Source organism: Carcharhinus amblyrhynchos, chromosome 10 (genome assembly GCF_965287045.1).
Source record: "Carcharhinus amblyrhynchos chromosome 10, sCarAmb.v2.hapA, whole genome shotgun sequence".
Lineage (NCBI taxonomy): Eukaryota > Metazoa > Chordata > Chondrichthyes > Carcharhiniformes > Carcharhinidae > Carcharhinus > Carcharhinus amblyrhynchos.
Genome location: NC_137333.1, coordinates 42,719,249 through 42,736,094, shown reverse-complemented (window position 1 = coordinate 42,736,094; position 16,846 = coordinate 42,719,249). Strand labels below are relative to the sequence as shown.

Genomic DNA, 16,846 nt, shown 5'->3' with positions numbered 1-16,846 from the left:
GGTCCAGGGTTGATATTAAGAACTTCCAAGGCAACTGTCTCCCAAATGTATTCCAAATTACTGTGTCTCTCCTACTGGTGAGACAATACATACTCAGGGATGGTGATGACGGTTCCTGGGACATTGTCTGTAAGGTATGATTCAATGAGTATCACTACATCTGGCTGTTACTTGACTAGTCTGTGGGACAGCCATCCCAATGGGGACAGAAGCCCCTAGATGTTAATAAGGAGGAATTTTCAGGGTCAACAGGACTGTGTCAACAGGGTCTTCAGGTCTGGGTTTACTATTGTTGTTTCTGCTGCCTATGTCAATGCTGGATGATCCATCTGGTTATGTTCCTTTTCATAGACTTTGAAGCCGTTTGATACAATGGAGTGATTTACAAGGCCACTCGGGATTAGAGTTACATTGCTGTGGGTCTGGAGTCACATATAGACTAGACCAGATAAGGACACAGATTTCCTTCCCCTAAAGGGACACCAGTAAACAAAATTTATTTTTACAATAATCAGCGATGGTTTCCTGGTCATGATCACCAAGACTAACTTCTTTAATTCTAAATTTATTGACTGCAGTTAAATTCCACCAACTGACATGGTGGGGTTGGAACAAGTTTCACTGACGTAGTAGTCTGTACCTCTGGATTACTAGACTGACAACATTACCACTATACAACCATCTCCCCTCCCTTTAAGTACTTCCCCTAAAGCTTTTGTTGGTTGTTTTTATTCATTCACAGGATGAAATATCACTGGTTGGGCCAACATTCCTTGCCCATCCCTGACTGTCCTTGAGAAGATGGTGGTGAGCCACCCTGTGGAGCTGCTGCAGTCTACATTGTGTAAGTACACCCACAGTGCTGGAGGGCAGGGTGTGAGCTCCTAATTATGTTCAGGGTTGTGGCTTTTAAACAAAAAGAAAAGAATGTGGTTTACACACATATATTAAAACTATCAACAACCAAATTATTCTAGGAGCTCTGATCTGTACAGAGAGCAAATTGAAATTGAAAGCAACTGCCTGTGCCACGCTGTAATGATATCACCCTCAAATCAGGTGACCAGCTCTTAAAGCAATCATGCAACCAGTTAAATAAATAACATCCCTCCCCCTTAACTTCTGTTGTCATGACTACAAATTACTGAGTTGTTATACATAGGATTGCTAATAGAAAGCAGCTAACAATGGTATACCTTTATACCGCCCAAAAGTAGTAAAGGGTTGACAATCAGCCAATAATGTTAAATGATGATCATATAAATAATGATGAAACCTTTATACATTAAAAAGCTTTCCACGTGGCCATTTTATATGCCAGAGAAAGTTCATTCTCAGCCCGAGAAATGACTTTCTCTCTGTGCCACAGTTAATTTTGTTTTCCAGTTTTTGAACATTGAACTCTGATTTTACTGAGTCAAAGCGTTCATTGATGGTCTGCTCAGTGTATTTCCTGTAGACTGTATCCTGAGGGATGGATTACAGGACAGTAAGAATTCTGCAGTACAAGATTCTCAATGTAGTGTCTTCAACTCTCCCAGGCGAATGTGAAGGATCATGTTCCCAAATTTACATCTTACCACACTGGCACTGAGTTGCTAGCCCTGTGCTTGAACCAACAGCACCAGGAAGCTGCCTACTAGCCTTAATTGGGCAGTGGGCCCATGGGCAGCAAATTCGGAGGCTGTCTGTGGGAAAATCACCTCATGACTTCAGCTGCCAGCAAGTTCAGGCTCGGGACTCATCCCTTACTCTGACAATGGATTCCCAAAACCTCTCATAAATATTTGTCCTACTTTCTCTCACATGAAGGAGATATTAGGCTTGTTTATGGAGATAAACAGCACTGATTTTTTTCCCTAAATATCCATGACTTTCACACAATAAGTGAACGATGCCCATATCCCATGAAAGGATCATAAAATCTCAGTGCACCGACAAAGAAATTATCAAAGCTTTACTTTGATGGGAAATGCAACCAACTGGGTCTGTTATCTTTTCACAATTTTTGCTGCAATCCCCATGCACAATGAATGTTCAATAAAAGAACAGGAGAATATCTAAGGCTACATCAAATTGACAGTTAGCTCAAGGTTGAGATGAAACAAAGGCAGCTGACTGGGTTTTGGGCCCCATTGTCAGTAAAATTTCCCCAAAGTATCTGGCATTGCTGTCGAGGTTATTTATGCTGCCACATGTCAAAACTTAACTGAAAAATTGAAATTTCATCACTGGCTGGAATTAAATCAAGATATTAGCCTGAAATTCCCCCTTTCCGAGACAGTGCACTAGACGGGCCTGGGGGAGGCTGTGAACAGCCCAGTGAACGTGCAATTTATGTGCGAAAGACAGCTGGGGACAGTAGGAATGGGATGGTGCAGGCTGCTGGAGAGGATGGGATGGGGGATAGGGTGGCAATGGAGAGATGGAATGGGAAGAGGGTGCAGGCTGCTGGAGAGGGCGGGAATGGAGAGGATGCGAATGGTGAGAGAATGGGAATGGGGAGGGCAGGAATGGGGAGAGAATGGGAATGAGGAGGGCAGAAATGGGGAGAGAATGGGAATGGGGACATGGCAGGAACAGTGAGAAAATGGGAATGAGGAGAGAGTGGGAATGGGAAGAGGGTGGGAATGGGAGAGGTGGTTTTGGTGAGGGTGGGAATGAAGGGAGTGGGAAGAGGGTGGGGGCAGGCTGCTGCTTCTAATGTGCACCCTTAGGGGGACAGCCACTGTGGAACATTCTCAGAGAGCTGCTGACCCGTGAATAGTAAATTTGGGTGGAAAAAAAAGCAGCAGTGTGTCTAAGTAGACCAACCAAAAACAAGTCTCATTCCCCAACACCTTCTTAAATTTTATTTCAGTCCTGACATTTCATCCCGCCCTGGATCGAGGTTGCAGCTAATCCCCTGGTCAACTGATCCACCTGCCAACTGTAATAACAGACAGACCGCTTAAAATTCCCTTAACTGTCTAAACGCCCACTTGGTTGTCGGCGGGTCTGCTTCCAATGCTTGCACAACTTCTTCTTGCGAGATTTCACATGTTTCCACTCACCCGAGCAACATAAAATTCTGGCGCTTATGTAAAAAAAACTTCTGACTCAAACCCTGACTCATCACTGCGAGCACCATGCAATGCTGCTCAAATAAGCAGCCTTGGTCATCACATTGATGGCAAGCAATGCTGTTAAGACATTGCCGAATTTTTACATGTTTTTTAACGCGTACCTTTTAAACAATGGGTTGGGATTAAATGAGTCAAACGTATTAAATGTGTTACAGCGGTAGGCAGTGGATCAGGAAAGGGGTAAAAATTAACTAAATTTACTAAAGGTAAAATTTGTGAACTTCAGATGCAGGCATGATCATTCATCACATTTCTATCCCTTTTCAGTTCTGTAGGAGAGTCATATGGACTGGAAATGTTAACTCTGTTTCTCTCTCCCATCAGATGCTACCAGACCAGCTGGGTTTATCCAGCATTTTCTGTTTTTAATTAGAAAAAATATATGCAGAGCAGAATATATGCTAAAATGTATTTTAAAGATTAAATGCCATAGTGGCCTTGTTCCAATAAATTAAGCAATTAAATCAATTGATTAATTGATTTGAGATTAAAAGCAACAACTATATTATGAAAGAGTTAATGATTAAGCTTGACTGAATAGTTTATTTTGTCTTATATCGATTGTAACATGCCCATCCTTGATGAACATCATTCTCCATGAGTTGGTGATATGGTGGCAAGCCACATTTATTTATGTACAATTCATCCACCCATTTGGTCTGGAAGATTTTATGAATTGAGTACCCTGGTATTTGTACACAGAAGGTCCACTTGTGAGGTAGAAAAACCCTGTCAATTGAAAGAAAAGTTTATTTATTATTTGCTTCAAACATGGAAACTATATTTCCTTGTGCGTTCAATGAGATTTATGCTGTAACTCTAGTAGGGTGCTGGGACATCTCGGAATCGGACAGATGCCAGGTTCCTGCTGGCTCTAGGAACTTACAGTCAGCCTTATAATGGGCAGAACATCTGGCTGTTTTTTACAAGAACAAAGATACCAAGGGGGCGAAGATGGAAGAAGGGGCAAGGATTCCTGATGTTGGGATCCCTGCATTTCTAGATCAGAGAAGATTGGAGTCTGGTCCAAAACTGGCATTCCATGAAAGATCAAATGTAATAGTCAGCAAAATGGTGCCAAATGGGTGCCATGGGTATTGCCAGACCAGGGAAGCAAGTGTCATAGAACGATAGACTTGCATTTATATACAAAACACTTTTTACCATATATCTCTAATTAAGATGCTAAAGGGGATTGACAGGGTAGAGGTAAAGAGGATGTTTCCCCTTGTTGGGCATTCTGAAATGAGAGGCCATAGCTTTAGGCTATGCGGAGGCAGATTTAAACAGAAATGAGGGGGAGTTCCTTCACACAAAACATTGTGAAACTGTGGAATTCTCTACCCCAGAATTCACTGAACAAGATTAAATAGGTTTTTAATTAGTAGCAAGATGAAGGGTTTTGGGAAGTGGGCAGGAAGATAGAGAGGAGGCTGTGAATGAGATCAGCTATGATTGCATTGAATGGCGGAACAGGTTTGAGGGGCTGAATGGCCGACACCTTCTCCTACTTCTTATGTTCTTATTTCAAAGTGCTTCCACTTCAAAGTGCTCAAAGAACCTTCCACATACCTGATGAAGGAACACCATTTCCGAAAGCTTGTGGGATTACAATCAAATAAACTGGTTGGACTCTAACCTGGTGTTCTGAGACTTCTTACTTAATACGCCAGCCAGCGTGCAGAGGGAGCTATGGCACAGGCACAGATCTCTGTGTCTGCAGATGCATGTTAGCAACTGTAGAGGGAGCTATTGTACATGTGCAGACTTCTGATGCTGTACCTGCACAATTCCAAAAGTAGGAGTCTGACAGAAAGTGAGAGAGTTGTTAGGTCCCTGCTGCTGCAGGCAGTCTCAACACAGCCACCACCCCCTCCCCACAATTGTGATGGCCGATCCCAAACCCTGAACACCCACCATCTCCCATTGCCACGCATAATGGGCCCTCCCCCATCCCATTACAGAGTGGCAGCGGGACCCCCTCCCTCCCTGTCGCCTGATCGGATTGCCTGAAGTGTGGCAGCAGGCCTTCTCCGTTCTGATCACATCTGCAGAATGGCCCCTATGCCTGCCCCTTCAAGCTCTGCCCCCATAGGTCCCGTGCAATAGGCCCCACCACTTGGCACTGTCCGGTCGGCAATGCCCAAGGTGCCTCGTGGGCAATGCCTGATTGCCAGGCTAGCAGCACCAAGGTGCCAGGTGCCAGCGTGGCACTGCCAGGCTAGCACTGCCTAAAGGGCACCTCCCCTTGCCTTTAGACTTCCTGGGGGGCCTCAATGGCCTTCAGTTTCACAGGCCAGGCCAACACAACTGTTCCCCATTCATGGGGAGCTGGTGTTTTCTTCTCCGGAGGGTATGGGTGGAGCTTTATGGCTGCTTTATGCTCATTTTGCGGTCTCCTAGGGGTTAGGGAGACTCAGAACCCTGACAGAATGGAACAGGTGGGCACTGGAGATGACCTTTTGGATATGAAAATGCCCCAGGTTAAATCTACAGCTTTTGCAGTGATCCTATAAAATTCAGCAAAGTCGGTGCTGGAGAGCACCAGCACCTCAAATTAATGCCCAGATCGTGCCTCAGAAAATTTTCAATTCATTTTTCTTCAATGAAGGAATTGGACAGATAGTGTTAATGCTCTCAGCAATATGTGTAATCAGGATTGGAGAGATTTTTGTTTCTTTTCTAACAGTTCGATGTAAAGGCAAAATACTGCAAGAGCTGGAATCTAAAACTAAAACAGAAAATGCTGGAAAATCTCAGCAGACCTGACAGCGTCTGTGGAGGGAGAATAGAGCCGTCTAGTGCGCTTAATCCCATTTCGAGAATGGGAAGCAATGTAAATTTGACCTGATTGGGCTGGGTGCTCACAGTTCAGGAGCTGACATTTTTAGGATTCATATCTAAGCACAACATGTGGAGCATGAATATGTAAAATAATTCAGAACAATTTACGTCAACTTTTCCATTTCGTCAGGTAGAGACAAAAGCAGCAAATATCATGCAGTCACCATTTTGATGGTTTACGTTTCAGGCAACTCCCCGAAAATATCAATATTTAACACTGAGCCAGATTAAAATTCTTGGGCTCAAGCAGCAGCAGGATGAATCCTTCCCATGACAAAACTGAAATAACAGTCATGTTATAATTGTAGCTGGGAATCCGAATCAATGCGCAGAGTCCTGCAGATTCTGTCAGCTCCATCAATTAACCACGGTTACACGCATGCAAGTTACAGAACTGAATCATACACTTTGCTACTATTTCTGAAACAGAAGTGTTCAGACTAACCCTATTGAGTTGAAGCGCTAAATGATTGACATTTACACAATTGATGGTAAGAAGCATGACATGGGAAATCATGTGGTGAATGAAAGGGTTGCCACATGCAAGATTTCCCATTATCACATTGGCTAATCTCCAGTGGGGAAGTGAAAACATACAAAAATAACTTATCCTTCTGCTTATTATTATTTCTTAAGCCTGTCATATCTTGTTGTTATGTCAACAGTGGGCAGATTTCCATTTTTAGGGGATTTTGGCCCCATTTTTACCTTATACCTTGTGGGAAATAAGTGGGGCAAGTGGCCATTTTTTTCCATTAAAGAAAGCCACTGGAGTGTAAAATGGGATGGGAGGTAAATGAATATAACACAAAACAAGCACACTGAATGCATGAAGATTTCAGTTCAGTGACTCTTTGTTCCACTAACACTAAGCATATAAATATATTAAACTAAGTTATCTGAGGAAAAACAAACTCATTACAGTGGTAACTGTCACTTGTCAACTCCGAAATCATAAGAACATAAGAACATAACATAAGAAATAGGAGCAGGAGTAGGCCATCTGGCCCTTCGAGCAAACAGTTGAAAGCTGAATAAACTTCTATTTTGTACCAGTGGCACATGTCCACCTCCTAGGAGACTGCTGAGATTGGTCAATATCTCAAAGGAGCCCCCAGGCACAGAAAAGTCTGTCAGCCTTGCGTCTCCTCCTGTCACTGGCCACTGGGGCAACACTGGGCCCAGATGTCAATCATCATGGCAACCATGAGGCCCAACATTCAGGCTGACTTTCAACATTTCACTTGTGCAGGAATGGCCATGTAGGAATCAGAGAGACTTTATGACTCCCCCACCAATCAGTGTTGGAACCATTCCTATCATTTGTCCGCCCTGTGGTATTTTGTACTTTTGAAGAATCGGTTAATATCTCTCTATGAATAGTGTCACTACAATGTGAATGTGACACATTTGAATTGTGACAGAATGGAAATGGTGCAAAGTTCACCAATCTTATATTATGGGCAGATACCAGAAAATCACCAGTACTCCGCAAAGTGTAAATTATTCAAGAAAATAGAAAATGGTGACAAATTTTGGGGAGATTCTCCCAATGGAAGCCTTGCTTTAATGGAGCAGAGATCAGAGAAATGACTGCCAATCCTGATATTCCAGTGATAAATATTAAATTTTCTCTTTATCCCAGATTCCATAATCCATGTTCCTATAAATATGGATTCAGTGTAACAAACAGTCCTTGTGTTATTAATATAAAGGAATCCACTTCATTAAGAACATCTGCATTAAATTTCACTGGCATATTTTACACATTGATTTTATTATTTCACTTGTGCTGCTGTTAGAAAACAATAATTTATCTTTCTCTGCAAAGTGGACACTCACCATGATGCTCAACAGCTGCATCCACAGTTGAAATGTTTTTAAAGATGTTTGCTATTAAGCTTGGACTTCTGCTACTCATTTCATTTTCATGTACATTATACCTAAATAAAAAAGTATATGGCTCAGTAGGTTATGATTTTCAACACATGAGCACAAAAGCATCAGATGCTGGGTCAAACTTCATAAAGGTTATGACAGCACATACCTCCAGAACTGATCTCCCGCAAAGAATATTATCCAATTCCTTTCAACTTGCATTGCGGCATCTATTTTAGTTACACCGCTCGGAAAACCAAAATCTGAGATAGGCCTTGGATATCCTGATCTCAGAACATTCCCAGTGTAAAGCCAGTATTGAGATCCTGCAAGGTGAACAGTTTTTTTCAAAGAATAATCGCATAATTATTGGCCTGACTGTCATTCAGTTTTATATCAAAGTACTGTTTACAAAGCTGTCCAATATTGGGACACCAGAGGGCGGGATTTTACATTTCTCAGCGGTTTAAGAATGGAAATTGAGTGGGAGGACAAACATCCTCATTTCACAACACCAGCTTCTGTGTTTCTGGTAAGGAGAGAGTTCAAATGTCCCAAAGCTTCTTAGATAATCTATGGGATTCTGAAGAGATTGTTGACTGTCTGATCAAAGTTTGGCTTTGCTTTGAGGCTGTACTGTGGGCCAACCTGGGTTTCCTTCTGTCTGAATATAAGAACATAAGAAATAGGAGCAGGAGTAGGCCAACCAGCCCTTCGAGCCTGCCCCACCATTCAACAAGATCATGGCTGATCTGTCGTGGCTCAGTTCCACATTCCCGCCCTCTCCCCATAACCCTTAATCCCCTCTCTTATCAAAAACCCATCAACCCGCGTTTTAAAAATATTTAGCGAGGTAGCCTCCACCACTTCAACGGGCAGAGAATTCCAGAGATTCACCACCCTTTGAGTGAAGAAGTTCCTCCTCAACTCCGTTCTAAACCGCCCCCCCTTTATCTTGAGGCTGCGCCCTCTAGTCCTACTGTCCTTTCTGAGCGGGAAGAGTCTCTCCACCTCTATCCTATCCATCCCATTCATCATCTTATACGTCTCAATGAGATCTCCCCTCATTCTTCTAAACTCTAACGAGTACAAGCCTAATTTATTCAGCCTCTCCTCATAGCTCAACCCCCTCAACTCCGGCATCAGCCTAGTAAACCTCCTCTGCACTCCCTCCAAGGCCAAAATATTTCCTGAGGGAGACTACGTAATCACCTGTGCTCAAGTGGTGGCCTCCGAACTCAGTCGAATTGGCGTAGGTGTCCACTTCCATCAGGATACCTCGCAACTCATATGCCCCACTTGCAGGATTTTCCAACAATAAGGCCAGCTGCAGCGCCTGCTAGAAGTACAGGTGTTTTTGGAAAGTTACACTATGGATCCCACACATCAAACATCTTCGCAACTCATTAAGTGTTAACCCGAATTTGCATGCTTCTTCCAGTCGTCTCAATCTTGTGAGGAAACCCATAACAGACACCCCGTCTCCCGGAGTGCCGAGTAAGACTTGTGCCTTCTCAGGATCAGAGGCGGCTTAGGATCAGAGTATTCCCTCATTGGACTGCCAATTCCTGGAAGGTTTTGGTATCTGGTGCCTCCGAGAAAGTTTAGCTGCGAATGTTCACGGTCCGCAAGCAGTCGGAAGAATGACACTCTGCTTTTCATCTGCCACAATGTAATCAGCCCTAAAAATCTAATGCATATTGGGCCTAGCCCTCCAAAGCAGGATCAAAGGAGTCCAGTTTCCCAAGCAGAGACATGCAAGGCAATTCTCCCACTCCGCTGCACTAATATTGTAGCGCAGTGAGCCGGGAGATTTAAGCACCAACAACTTTGCACAATTCGCGCTGGGCGTTCCGCCCTGAGCACATCACTCAACACCAGCTATCCGGCACCATCAGCTCTGTGCCAGAAATTGGTGCGGATCTGCAATCGAAATGCAGGGGGCAATTTCCATATAATTCAAGTATCATTAGCAGGCTCAGGACTGAAATCTCTGGGCCTGCTAGCCTTTCCCCCTCTGTACCCTGACGCCCCCCCCATTCCTCTCTAGAAGTGGTTCACTCTAGCAGGGTTTACAGTAGCTCCCCACTTGCAGGGAGCTGGCAGCCTGGAGTGAAGGGGAAGCAAGCGAGGCCCCCCAGAGGGTTGGACACTGGGGGTGGGGGTGCCACCTGGGCATTCTCAGCATGGCAGCATCAGCCTGGGCCCTCTGGCATTGCACAAGGGATAAAGTGCTGGCTTCAAACAGAGAAGCTCCAAAGTTTTTGGAAGAGAAGTTGTCAACCTGTTTGGAAAGGGAAGAAGTTAAAAAGTTTTTAAATAAAACAATGGCCCCCAAATGAACCATGTTGGATCTTTCACTGAAACTGACTGAAGGCACCGACACATCAAAAAGAAGAGAGGAAAACAGGATACATAAGAACATAAGAACATAAGAAATAGGAGCAGAAGTAGGCCATCTGGCCCTTCGAGCCTGCCCCGCCATTCAATAAGATCATGGCTGATCTGTCGTGGCTCAGTTCCACTTTCCCGCCCTTTCCCCATAACCCTTAATCCCCTCTCTTATCAAAAACCCATCAACCCGCTTCTTAAAAATATTTAGCGAGGCAGCCTCCACCACTTCAACGGGCAGAGAATTCCAGAGATTCACCACCCTTTGAGTGAAGAAGTTCCTCCTCAACTCCGTTCTGAACCGCCCCCCCTTTATCTTGAGGCTGTGCCCCCTAGTCCTACTGTCTTTTTTGAGCGGGAAGAGTCTTTCCACCTCTATCCTATCCATCCCATTCATCATCTTATACGTCTCAATGAGATCTCCCCTCATTCTTCTAAACTCTAACGAGTACAAGCCTAGTTTATTCAGCCTCTCCTCATAGCTCAACCCCCTCAACTCCGGTATCAGCCTAGTAAACCTCCTCTGCACTCCCTCCAAGGCCAAAATATCCTTGCGCAGGTGCGGCGCCCAAAACTGCACACAGTACTCCAGCTGCGGCCTCACCAATGCCCTATACAGCTGCAGCAAGACCTCCCTACTTTTATATTCAATCCCCCTCGCTATGAAGGCCAGCATCCCATTCGCCTTCCTGACCACCTGCTGCACCTGCAGGCTGGGTTTTTGCGACTCATGCACAAGGACCCCGAGGTCCCTCTGCACCGTCGCCTGCTGCATATAAACTGCAGAGATTGCTAAAAGAGTTTCCCCTCCAATTCGATTTTCAAATTTGCTAATGACACCACCGTAATGGGTCGGATCTCAAACAATGATGAGACAGAGTACAGGAATGAGATAGAGAATCTGGTGAACTGGTGCGACAACAATAATGTCCCTGAATGTCAACGAAATGAAGGAGATTGTCATCGACTTCAGGGAATGTAATGGAGAACATGTCCCTTTCTACATCAATGAGGACAAAATAGAAATGTTCCAGAGTTTCAAGTTGTAAGCTCTTCAGGTCATCAACAACTTGTCCTGATTCCCCCATGCCGATGCTATAGTTAAGAAAGCCCACCAATGTCTTTACTTTCTCAGAAGACTAAGGAAATTTGGCATGTCGGCAATAACCCTCACCAACTTTTACAGGTACAACATAGAAAGCATTCTTTCTGGTTGTATTACAGTAGTTCTGCTCTATCCAAGACTGCAAGAAACTGCAAAGAGTTGTGAATGAAACCTAGCCTATCACTCAAACCGGCCTCCCATCCATTGACTCTGTCTACACTTCCCACTGCCTCAGAAATGCAGCCAGCATAATTAAGGAGCCTACTACGTATCCTGAACATACTCTCTTCCACTTTCTTCCATCAGGAAAAGATGCAGAAGTCTGAGGACATGTACAAACTGACTCAAGAACAGCTTCTTCCCTGCTGCTGTCAGACTTTTGAATGGATCTACCTTGCAGTAAAAAATCAAATCAAATCAAATTCTATCAGTAAAAGTGACATTTAAAAAGTGCAAAGAAAAGAGCAGCTTGGCTTGTGCTAAAACTCCAGAGGCACAGGAAAGACAGGGACAACTTATAGCTTCTGATAGCTAATTAAAAAAAAGACAGTCTTAAATATTTAAAGAGATAATGAATTTAAAGTGGTAATGCACTTAAAGCAACGGCCACAAGAAGGAGAAATGACAGGAAAATTGGAGAAGTTCCCAGATACAGGACAACTCAAAAATGGTTCATAGGGCACAATGATCTCAAGGAAAAGGCAACTGAAGACCTCAGAGGAGGCACCAGTAGACCTCAAAAGGAGAGACAATAAAGACCTCAAAGAGAGGGCAAAAGAAGACCTCAAATTGGAGGCAGTAGAAGGCCCAGAAAGAGGCACTGAAAGACTCCAGAAGGAAGTCAACAAGAGATGCACAAGGAAGGCAACAAGAGAATTGCAGAATGGAAACAAGTCAACACATTGTCAGAAACAGACCTGACCAATGGTGAAGTTGTAAGGATTTGGCTGAAGTTAAGACACGTAGAAATGAAGGTTCCATTTGTGAAATATATTTGTCCAATAAGAATATGAAGGATTCCCTCGGAACGAACAAAAAAAATTAAACACTTCAAAGTAAACATTGGAGTTGACAGCAGAATCAGGAATCCAGACACAGAAAGAAACTGAACAAGATTACTGAAATGATCACGTGAATGGAAAGGTGCAAGAACCAATATGATGAAATGGTCAGTGAGAAAGATGCTGAACTGAAATTCTGGAAAGAGAAGAAAGGTTATCACATGACCTCAGTACCAGAAGCAGAGTACGATGACCATTCCTTCACACATGAAGACCAAGATTGTGGAAAAAACTGCAAAGTCCATATTTGTAACTGTCCATAGTTAAAGTCTACCAATAAAAGTGTTTATGCTTAAACACACAATCCTCAAGATCTCATCAATGAACCATCACCATTGCAACATAAAAAACCCATGTTAAGTACATAATATGACATGGTGTTATAATATGAAACTTTAGTAGTTAAACAAGTTAGATCCTGGAATTATCGGGCAGATTTTTCTGGTCATGCTGGTCTAGAAGCTGGACATTCCTGCTGACCGTCAGTGGTATTTCATATCCTCTGCAACCCGCCCGCTAAGATTCCAGTGGTGGGCGGAATGGGAGAATTCCCGCCATTGTCCCTGAGACTGGACTCGTTTTACCAAGTAGACATGGAGGGATGGATCATTTGTAATCACGTGGACCACTTGAGTGAAGAGATGCTCGAGTAGTCAGTGTTGTCATCAAGAAATGTTTTCAACCCATAAGCACTGAAGTACTTGACATAACTGATGTCTCCGTGGAAACAAGTAGTAATGACCTGCCTGTGTCAGAGAGGGATGATGTGGAGATGCTGGCGTTAGACTGGAGTGAAACAGTAAAAAGTCTCACAACGCCACAGATTTTGCAAGCCAGGCAAATCGTGGGGATTACAGATAATGTGACATGATCCCAGTTGAGGCTGACCTTATAGGTGCAAAACTTGGCTATCAGTCTCTGCTCAGCGACTCTGTCATGTAAAATCCCACTAACTGTCCTGCCTGGAGACAATACACACCTCTTTAACCTGTGTTTAACCCCCTCGCCACTCACATTGTCTGCAGCTTTAAGACTTGATTACCTGTAAAGATTTGCATTCCAACCATTATTTTGTAAATTGAGTCTGTGTCTTTATATGCCCTGTTTGTGAACAGAACTCCCACTCACTTAATGAAGGGGCAGCACTCTGAAAGCTTGTGGTTTGTGCTACCAAATAAACCTGTTGGACTTTAACCTGGTGTTGCCAGAAGAGGGAGCCATTATTGGAATTCCTGTTAATGTTGATCCTGTGTAAGTATCTCAGGCTACAGGATTGCAACTCTCTATACAAAACAGAAAAACTCTCAAAGACTTGAGTTATAATTGTTCAACTCATGGGTATAATGTTTAGTTCGAATTTAGCATTGAATAAGTTAGTTAATGAAGATTGTAGAAAGGAGTTAAAGGGGGAGTAGTGTGGTGTTTTGTACTCATTGTGCCTTTAAGAGCAACACAGCAGAAGAGGGTCACTTGGTTTGGGGGACCAATTTGGACTGAGAATGGGTAATCACCCAGAGGGTGGAGTCCTCACTTCGGCAGTAACCATGGACTAGAGTATTCTAATGAATACTCCGAAAATGCATCATTACAAATCAGAAGTCTCACAACACCAGGTTAAAGTCCAACAGGTTTATTTGGAATCACGAGCTTTCAGAGTGCTGCTCCTTCATCAGGTGAGTGTATCTTTGTAGAAACCTGATGCCTGTGTCGATATGCACAATCTTCTTGGAGATCCTCTTCATTTTGATCCGATGATTTGTGGTGTTGATAGTGGCCATGATGTTCTGGGATTGGCACAGTAAGAAGTCTCACAACACCAAGTTAAAATCCAATAGGTTTATTTGGAGCACTGCTCCTTCATCAGGACTCACCTTACTGTGCTTACTGTTTCCATCATTAGAGAACCCTCTTGGAAAGATGGCCATGGGGCACTCTAAGTGATGAAGCCTCTAGGCCCACTCAGTTACTCAAATGAATTAATGTAATGTGCATACTGAATTTCACCCTCATGATCAGACCAAACTGTGCAGTCTTGAAGGGCAGGTCCTGATGATCCCAGTGCCTCAGCTGAAAGCGCAACATTCGGTCACCAGATCGAAGCTTTCGGCACTCGGTTGTGTTGGGTATCCAGGGGGATTGTGGTGAATTTTCATGCTCACCCTGCACTGGACATAACTTCATGGATTAGGAGTGTCCGGCTGTGCAGAGAGGCCTTGGGCCTGGAGTCACAGACATTTCCCTAACCAAAAGTGAACCTTTATTAATGGATGCTGGCTCTTGCAACTCTCTATTTGAAACTGCAATGAAGATGCCCTCAGGAAGATGGAGCCTGGTGTTAGTGCTGCCTGTATTATTGTATATGGGCAGGAGAGGGAGAAGACAATGCAAAGGAGATACCTTGCTCACCAAACCATCAAAGCCACGGGGCTGAATGTCCTCTTCTGGATGCAGAGGATGATTCTCAGAGAGCGGTCATTTGTAGGTGTCTCACTGGACCCTGAGAGTATCGGTGTCACATCTGCACATGCAGATGAGCACGAACTGGTGTCACCAACACCTGTATATATCAGCAGATCTGCTGACTCCCATTTGCCAATTCTGGAGGGTTTTGCAGCACAAGGAATGGGAGGACACCCAGTGGCAGTGCAAGTAATTACAATGCTCAAATTTGACACGAGTGGCTCCCTCCAGGTCTCCACTACAGAACTCTGTGGGATCTGCCAATAACAACAGCAACAAGGCGTGAGTTTTACTTGGCGCTGGATACTCCAGAGAGATGCTAATCCAGAATGGTGACAACCTCATGTCTTGTGGTGTGTTTTTAGCGTGTTGTCACAGTCAGATACAGCAGCTCCTTCTCCTCATTTGGAATCAGCTGTAAGTTAATAACTGATTCTGCCCTCTCAAACTCACCTCTTTTCTTTCAAAATGTCAAACTTCTCTGGAAAGTAGCAGCAGAAACTGTTGTTTGCGTAGCCGGATGTGACTGAATATGATTGTCAGTCAAATGACAATTTCCTTGCTGACACTCTATTTCTCAATATGCCAGAGCAGTGTGGGGAATGTGTAGGCTTTTTACTCGCACTTGCCAAACTTTCAATAACTTCTGGAAAGCACCTATCTGTTCCCGGTGCTGAAAGCAGTCATCATTCTCTCCTTGCAATTTGGAATTGTGCGTTTAGAATCGAGAAGATGTCTGCAAGGTAAGACAGAGTTAAAATTCAGCTTTCATCACCAAATGAACCAGCCAGAGAGGACAATTTCTCAAGAAGGAAAGCGTGGATTTCATATTTCAGTTCGTAAACTCTGCCAAGCCCCTGACCCCTTGACGGCCAATGTGCCTCTGTGTGGAACAATAAATATGTGTGTGCTTGGTGCCCGTTTTGGAACACAGCCCTGGGAAGCCTGGTATTGAAGGCACTGCGTCCAATGAAGTTCACAAGTTTCACAATTCCTTTCAACACCACTTCAATATTGGATGGAATTCCTGCTGATGCCAATGCCTCACGGTGAATGAAGCAATGATTCCAGACAATGTCCCAACCAGCTGCTTTCTTAATCCTTATTATAACTCGGCTCTTTTTCCCAGTCACGTTGGCTGCCCTGTCACTTATGATTCCATTGCTATTAACCCAGTCGAGTCCGCACTTTGCAGCCACACAGCTATTCAATGCTTCAGAGATCTGTGCACCAGTCACACTGCTCAATAATGTAAAGCAGCACAACACATGCTCAAAAATTTCATTGTGCCAAAATCGAATGGAACGTTCCTAACATAAACTAACAAGGCTGCGCAATCTGTAACGTCAGTACTTTCATCCAGTTTCATTGAGAAATCCCCTGCTAACTTTAACCTAAAAACAAGTTGTACTTCTAAATTCCCAGCAATGTCACCAATTCAGCGACATTGGTGGTGATCTTATTGGCTCGTCACACTGGCCAATTGTTGGGGTGAGCGGTAAGATATTCCGAGAGGTGAAAGATCAGGATCCCGCCCGGTTTTCTGCCTCTCGCAATGTTACCTTCAGTGTTTTGCCAGCAGAATCAATGTCACACCCAGAAAGGGCACAAAGCTAATTTCAATATTCATGGTGAGTCCCGCATGCTATCGTCTGGGCTCACTTGCCCTTACCTGCTCACCAGTCAAGATGCTCACTGGTAAAATCACATATGGTCCCCACCAACAGCAACTAGACATGATGACCTCACCATGGGAGCGGAGGCCATTGAAGCACCCCAGGTAGCCGGGACAGGGCTGGGAGATGTCTTTGTCATCCTGAGAGGGTTTTAAACTCTGATTTGCCAGTATTTTCACATAACGCACGTGGACTTTGTGTCTTGATTTGCATCAGCAGAACTGACAAAACTTTACCTCAAGAAATCATCTTAATACTGGTTTGTTGCTGATTTTAGTTTGTTCTTTGCAGGCCATTTACCTGAGG

The 16,846-nt window shown here is 43.9% G+C and overlaps 1 protein-coding gene across 1 annotated transcript in view; it reads right to left on the bottom strand.

Annotated features, from left to right (window-relative positions):
- Positions 1-2,969: 2,969 nt before the first annotated feature.
- Positions 2,970-16,846, bottom strand: part of LOC145348889 (stromelysin-2-like) — a 43,961-nt gene continuing 30,084 nt past the window's right edge. Inside the window, exons 8-10 of the mRNA XM_080196933.1 lie at positions 8,017-8,173; positions 7,812-7,912; positions 2,970-3,854 (exon numbers count right to left, since the gene is read on the bottom strand). Coding sequence (XP_080053059.1) covers positions 3,757-3,854; positions 7,812-7,912; positions 8,017-8,173 — 356 coding nt within the window. The 3' untranslated portion in view covers positions 2,970-3,756. The remainder of the gene's footprint in view (positions 3,855-7,811; positions 7,913-8,016; positions 8,174-16,846) is intronic.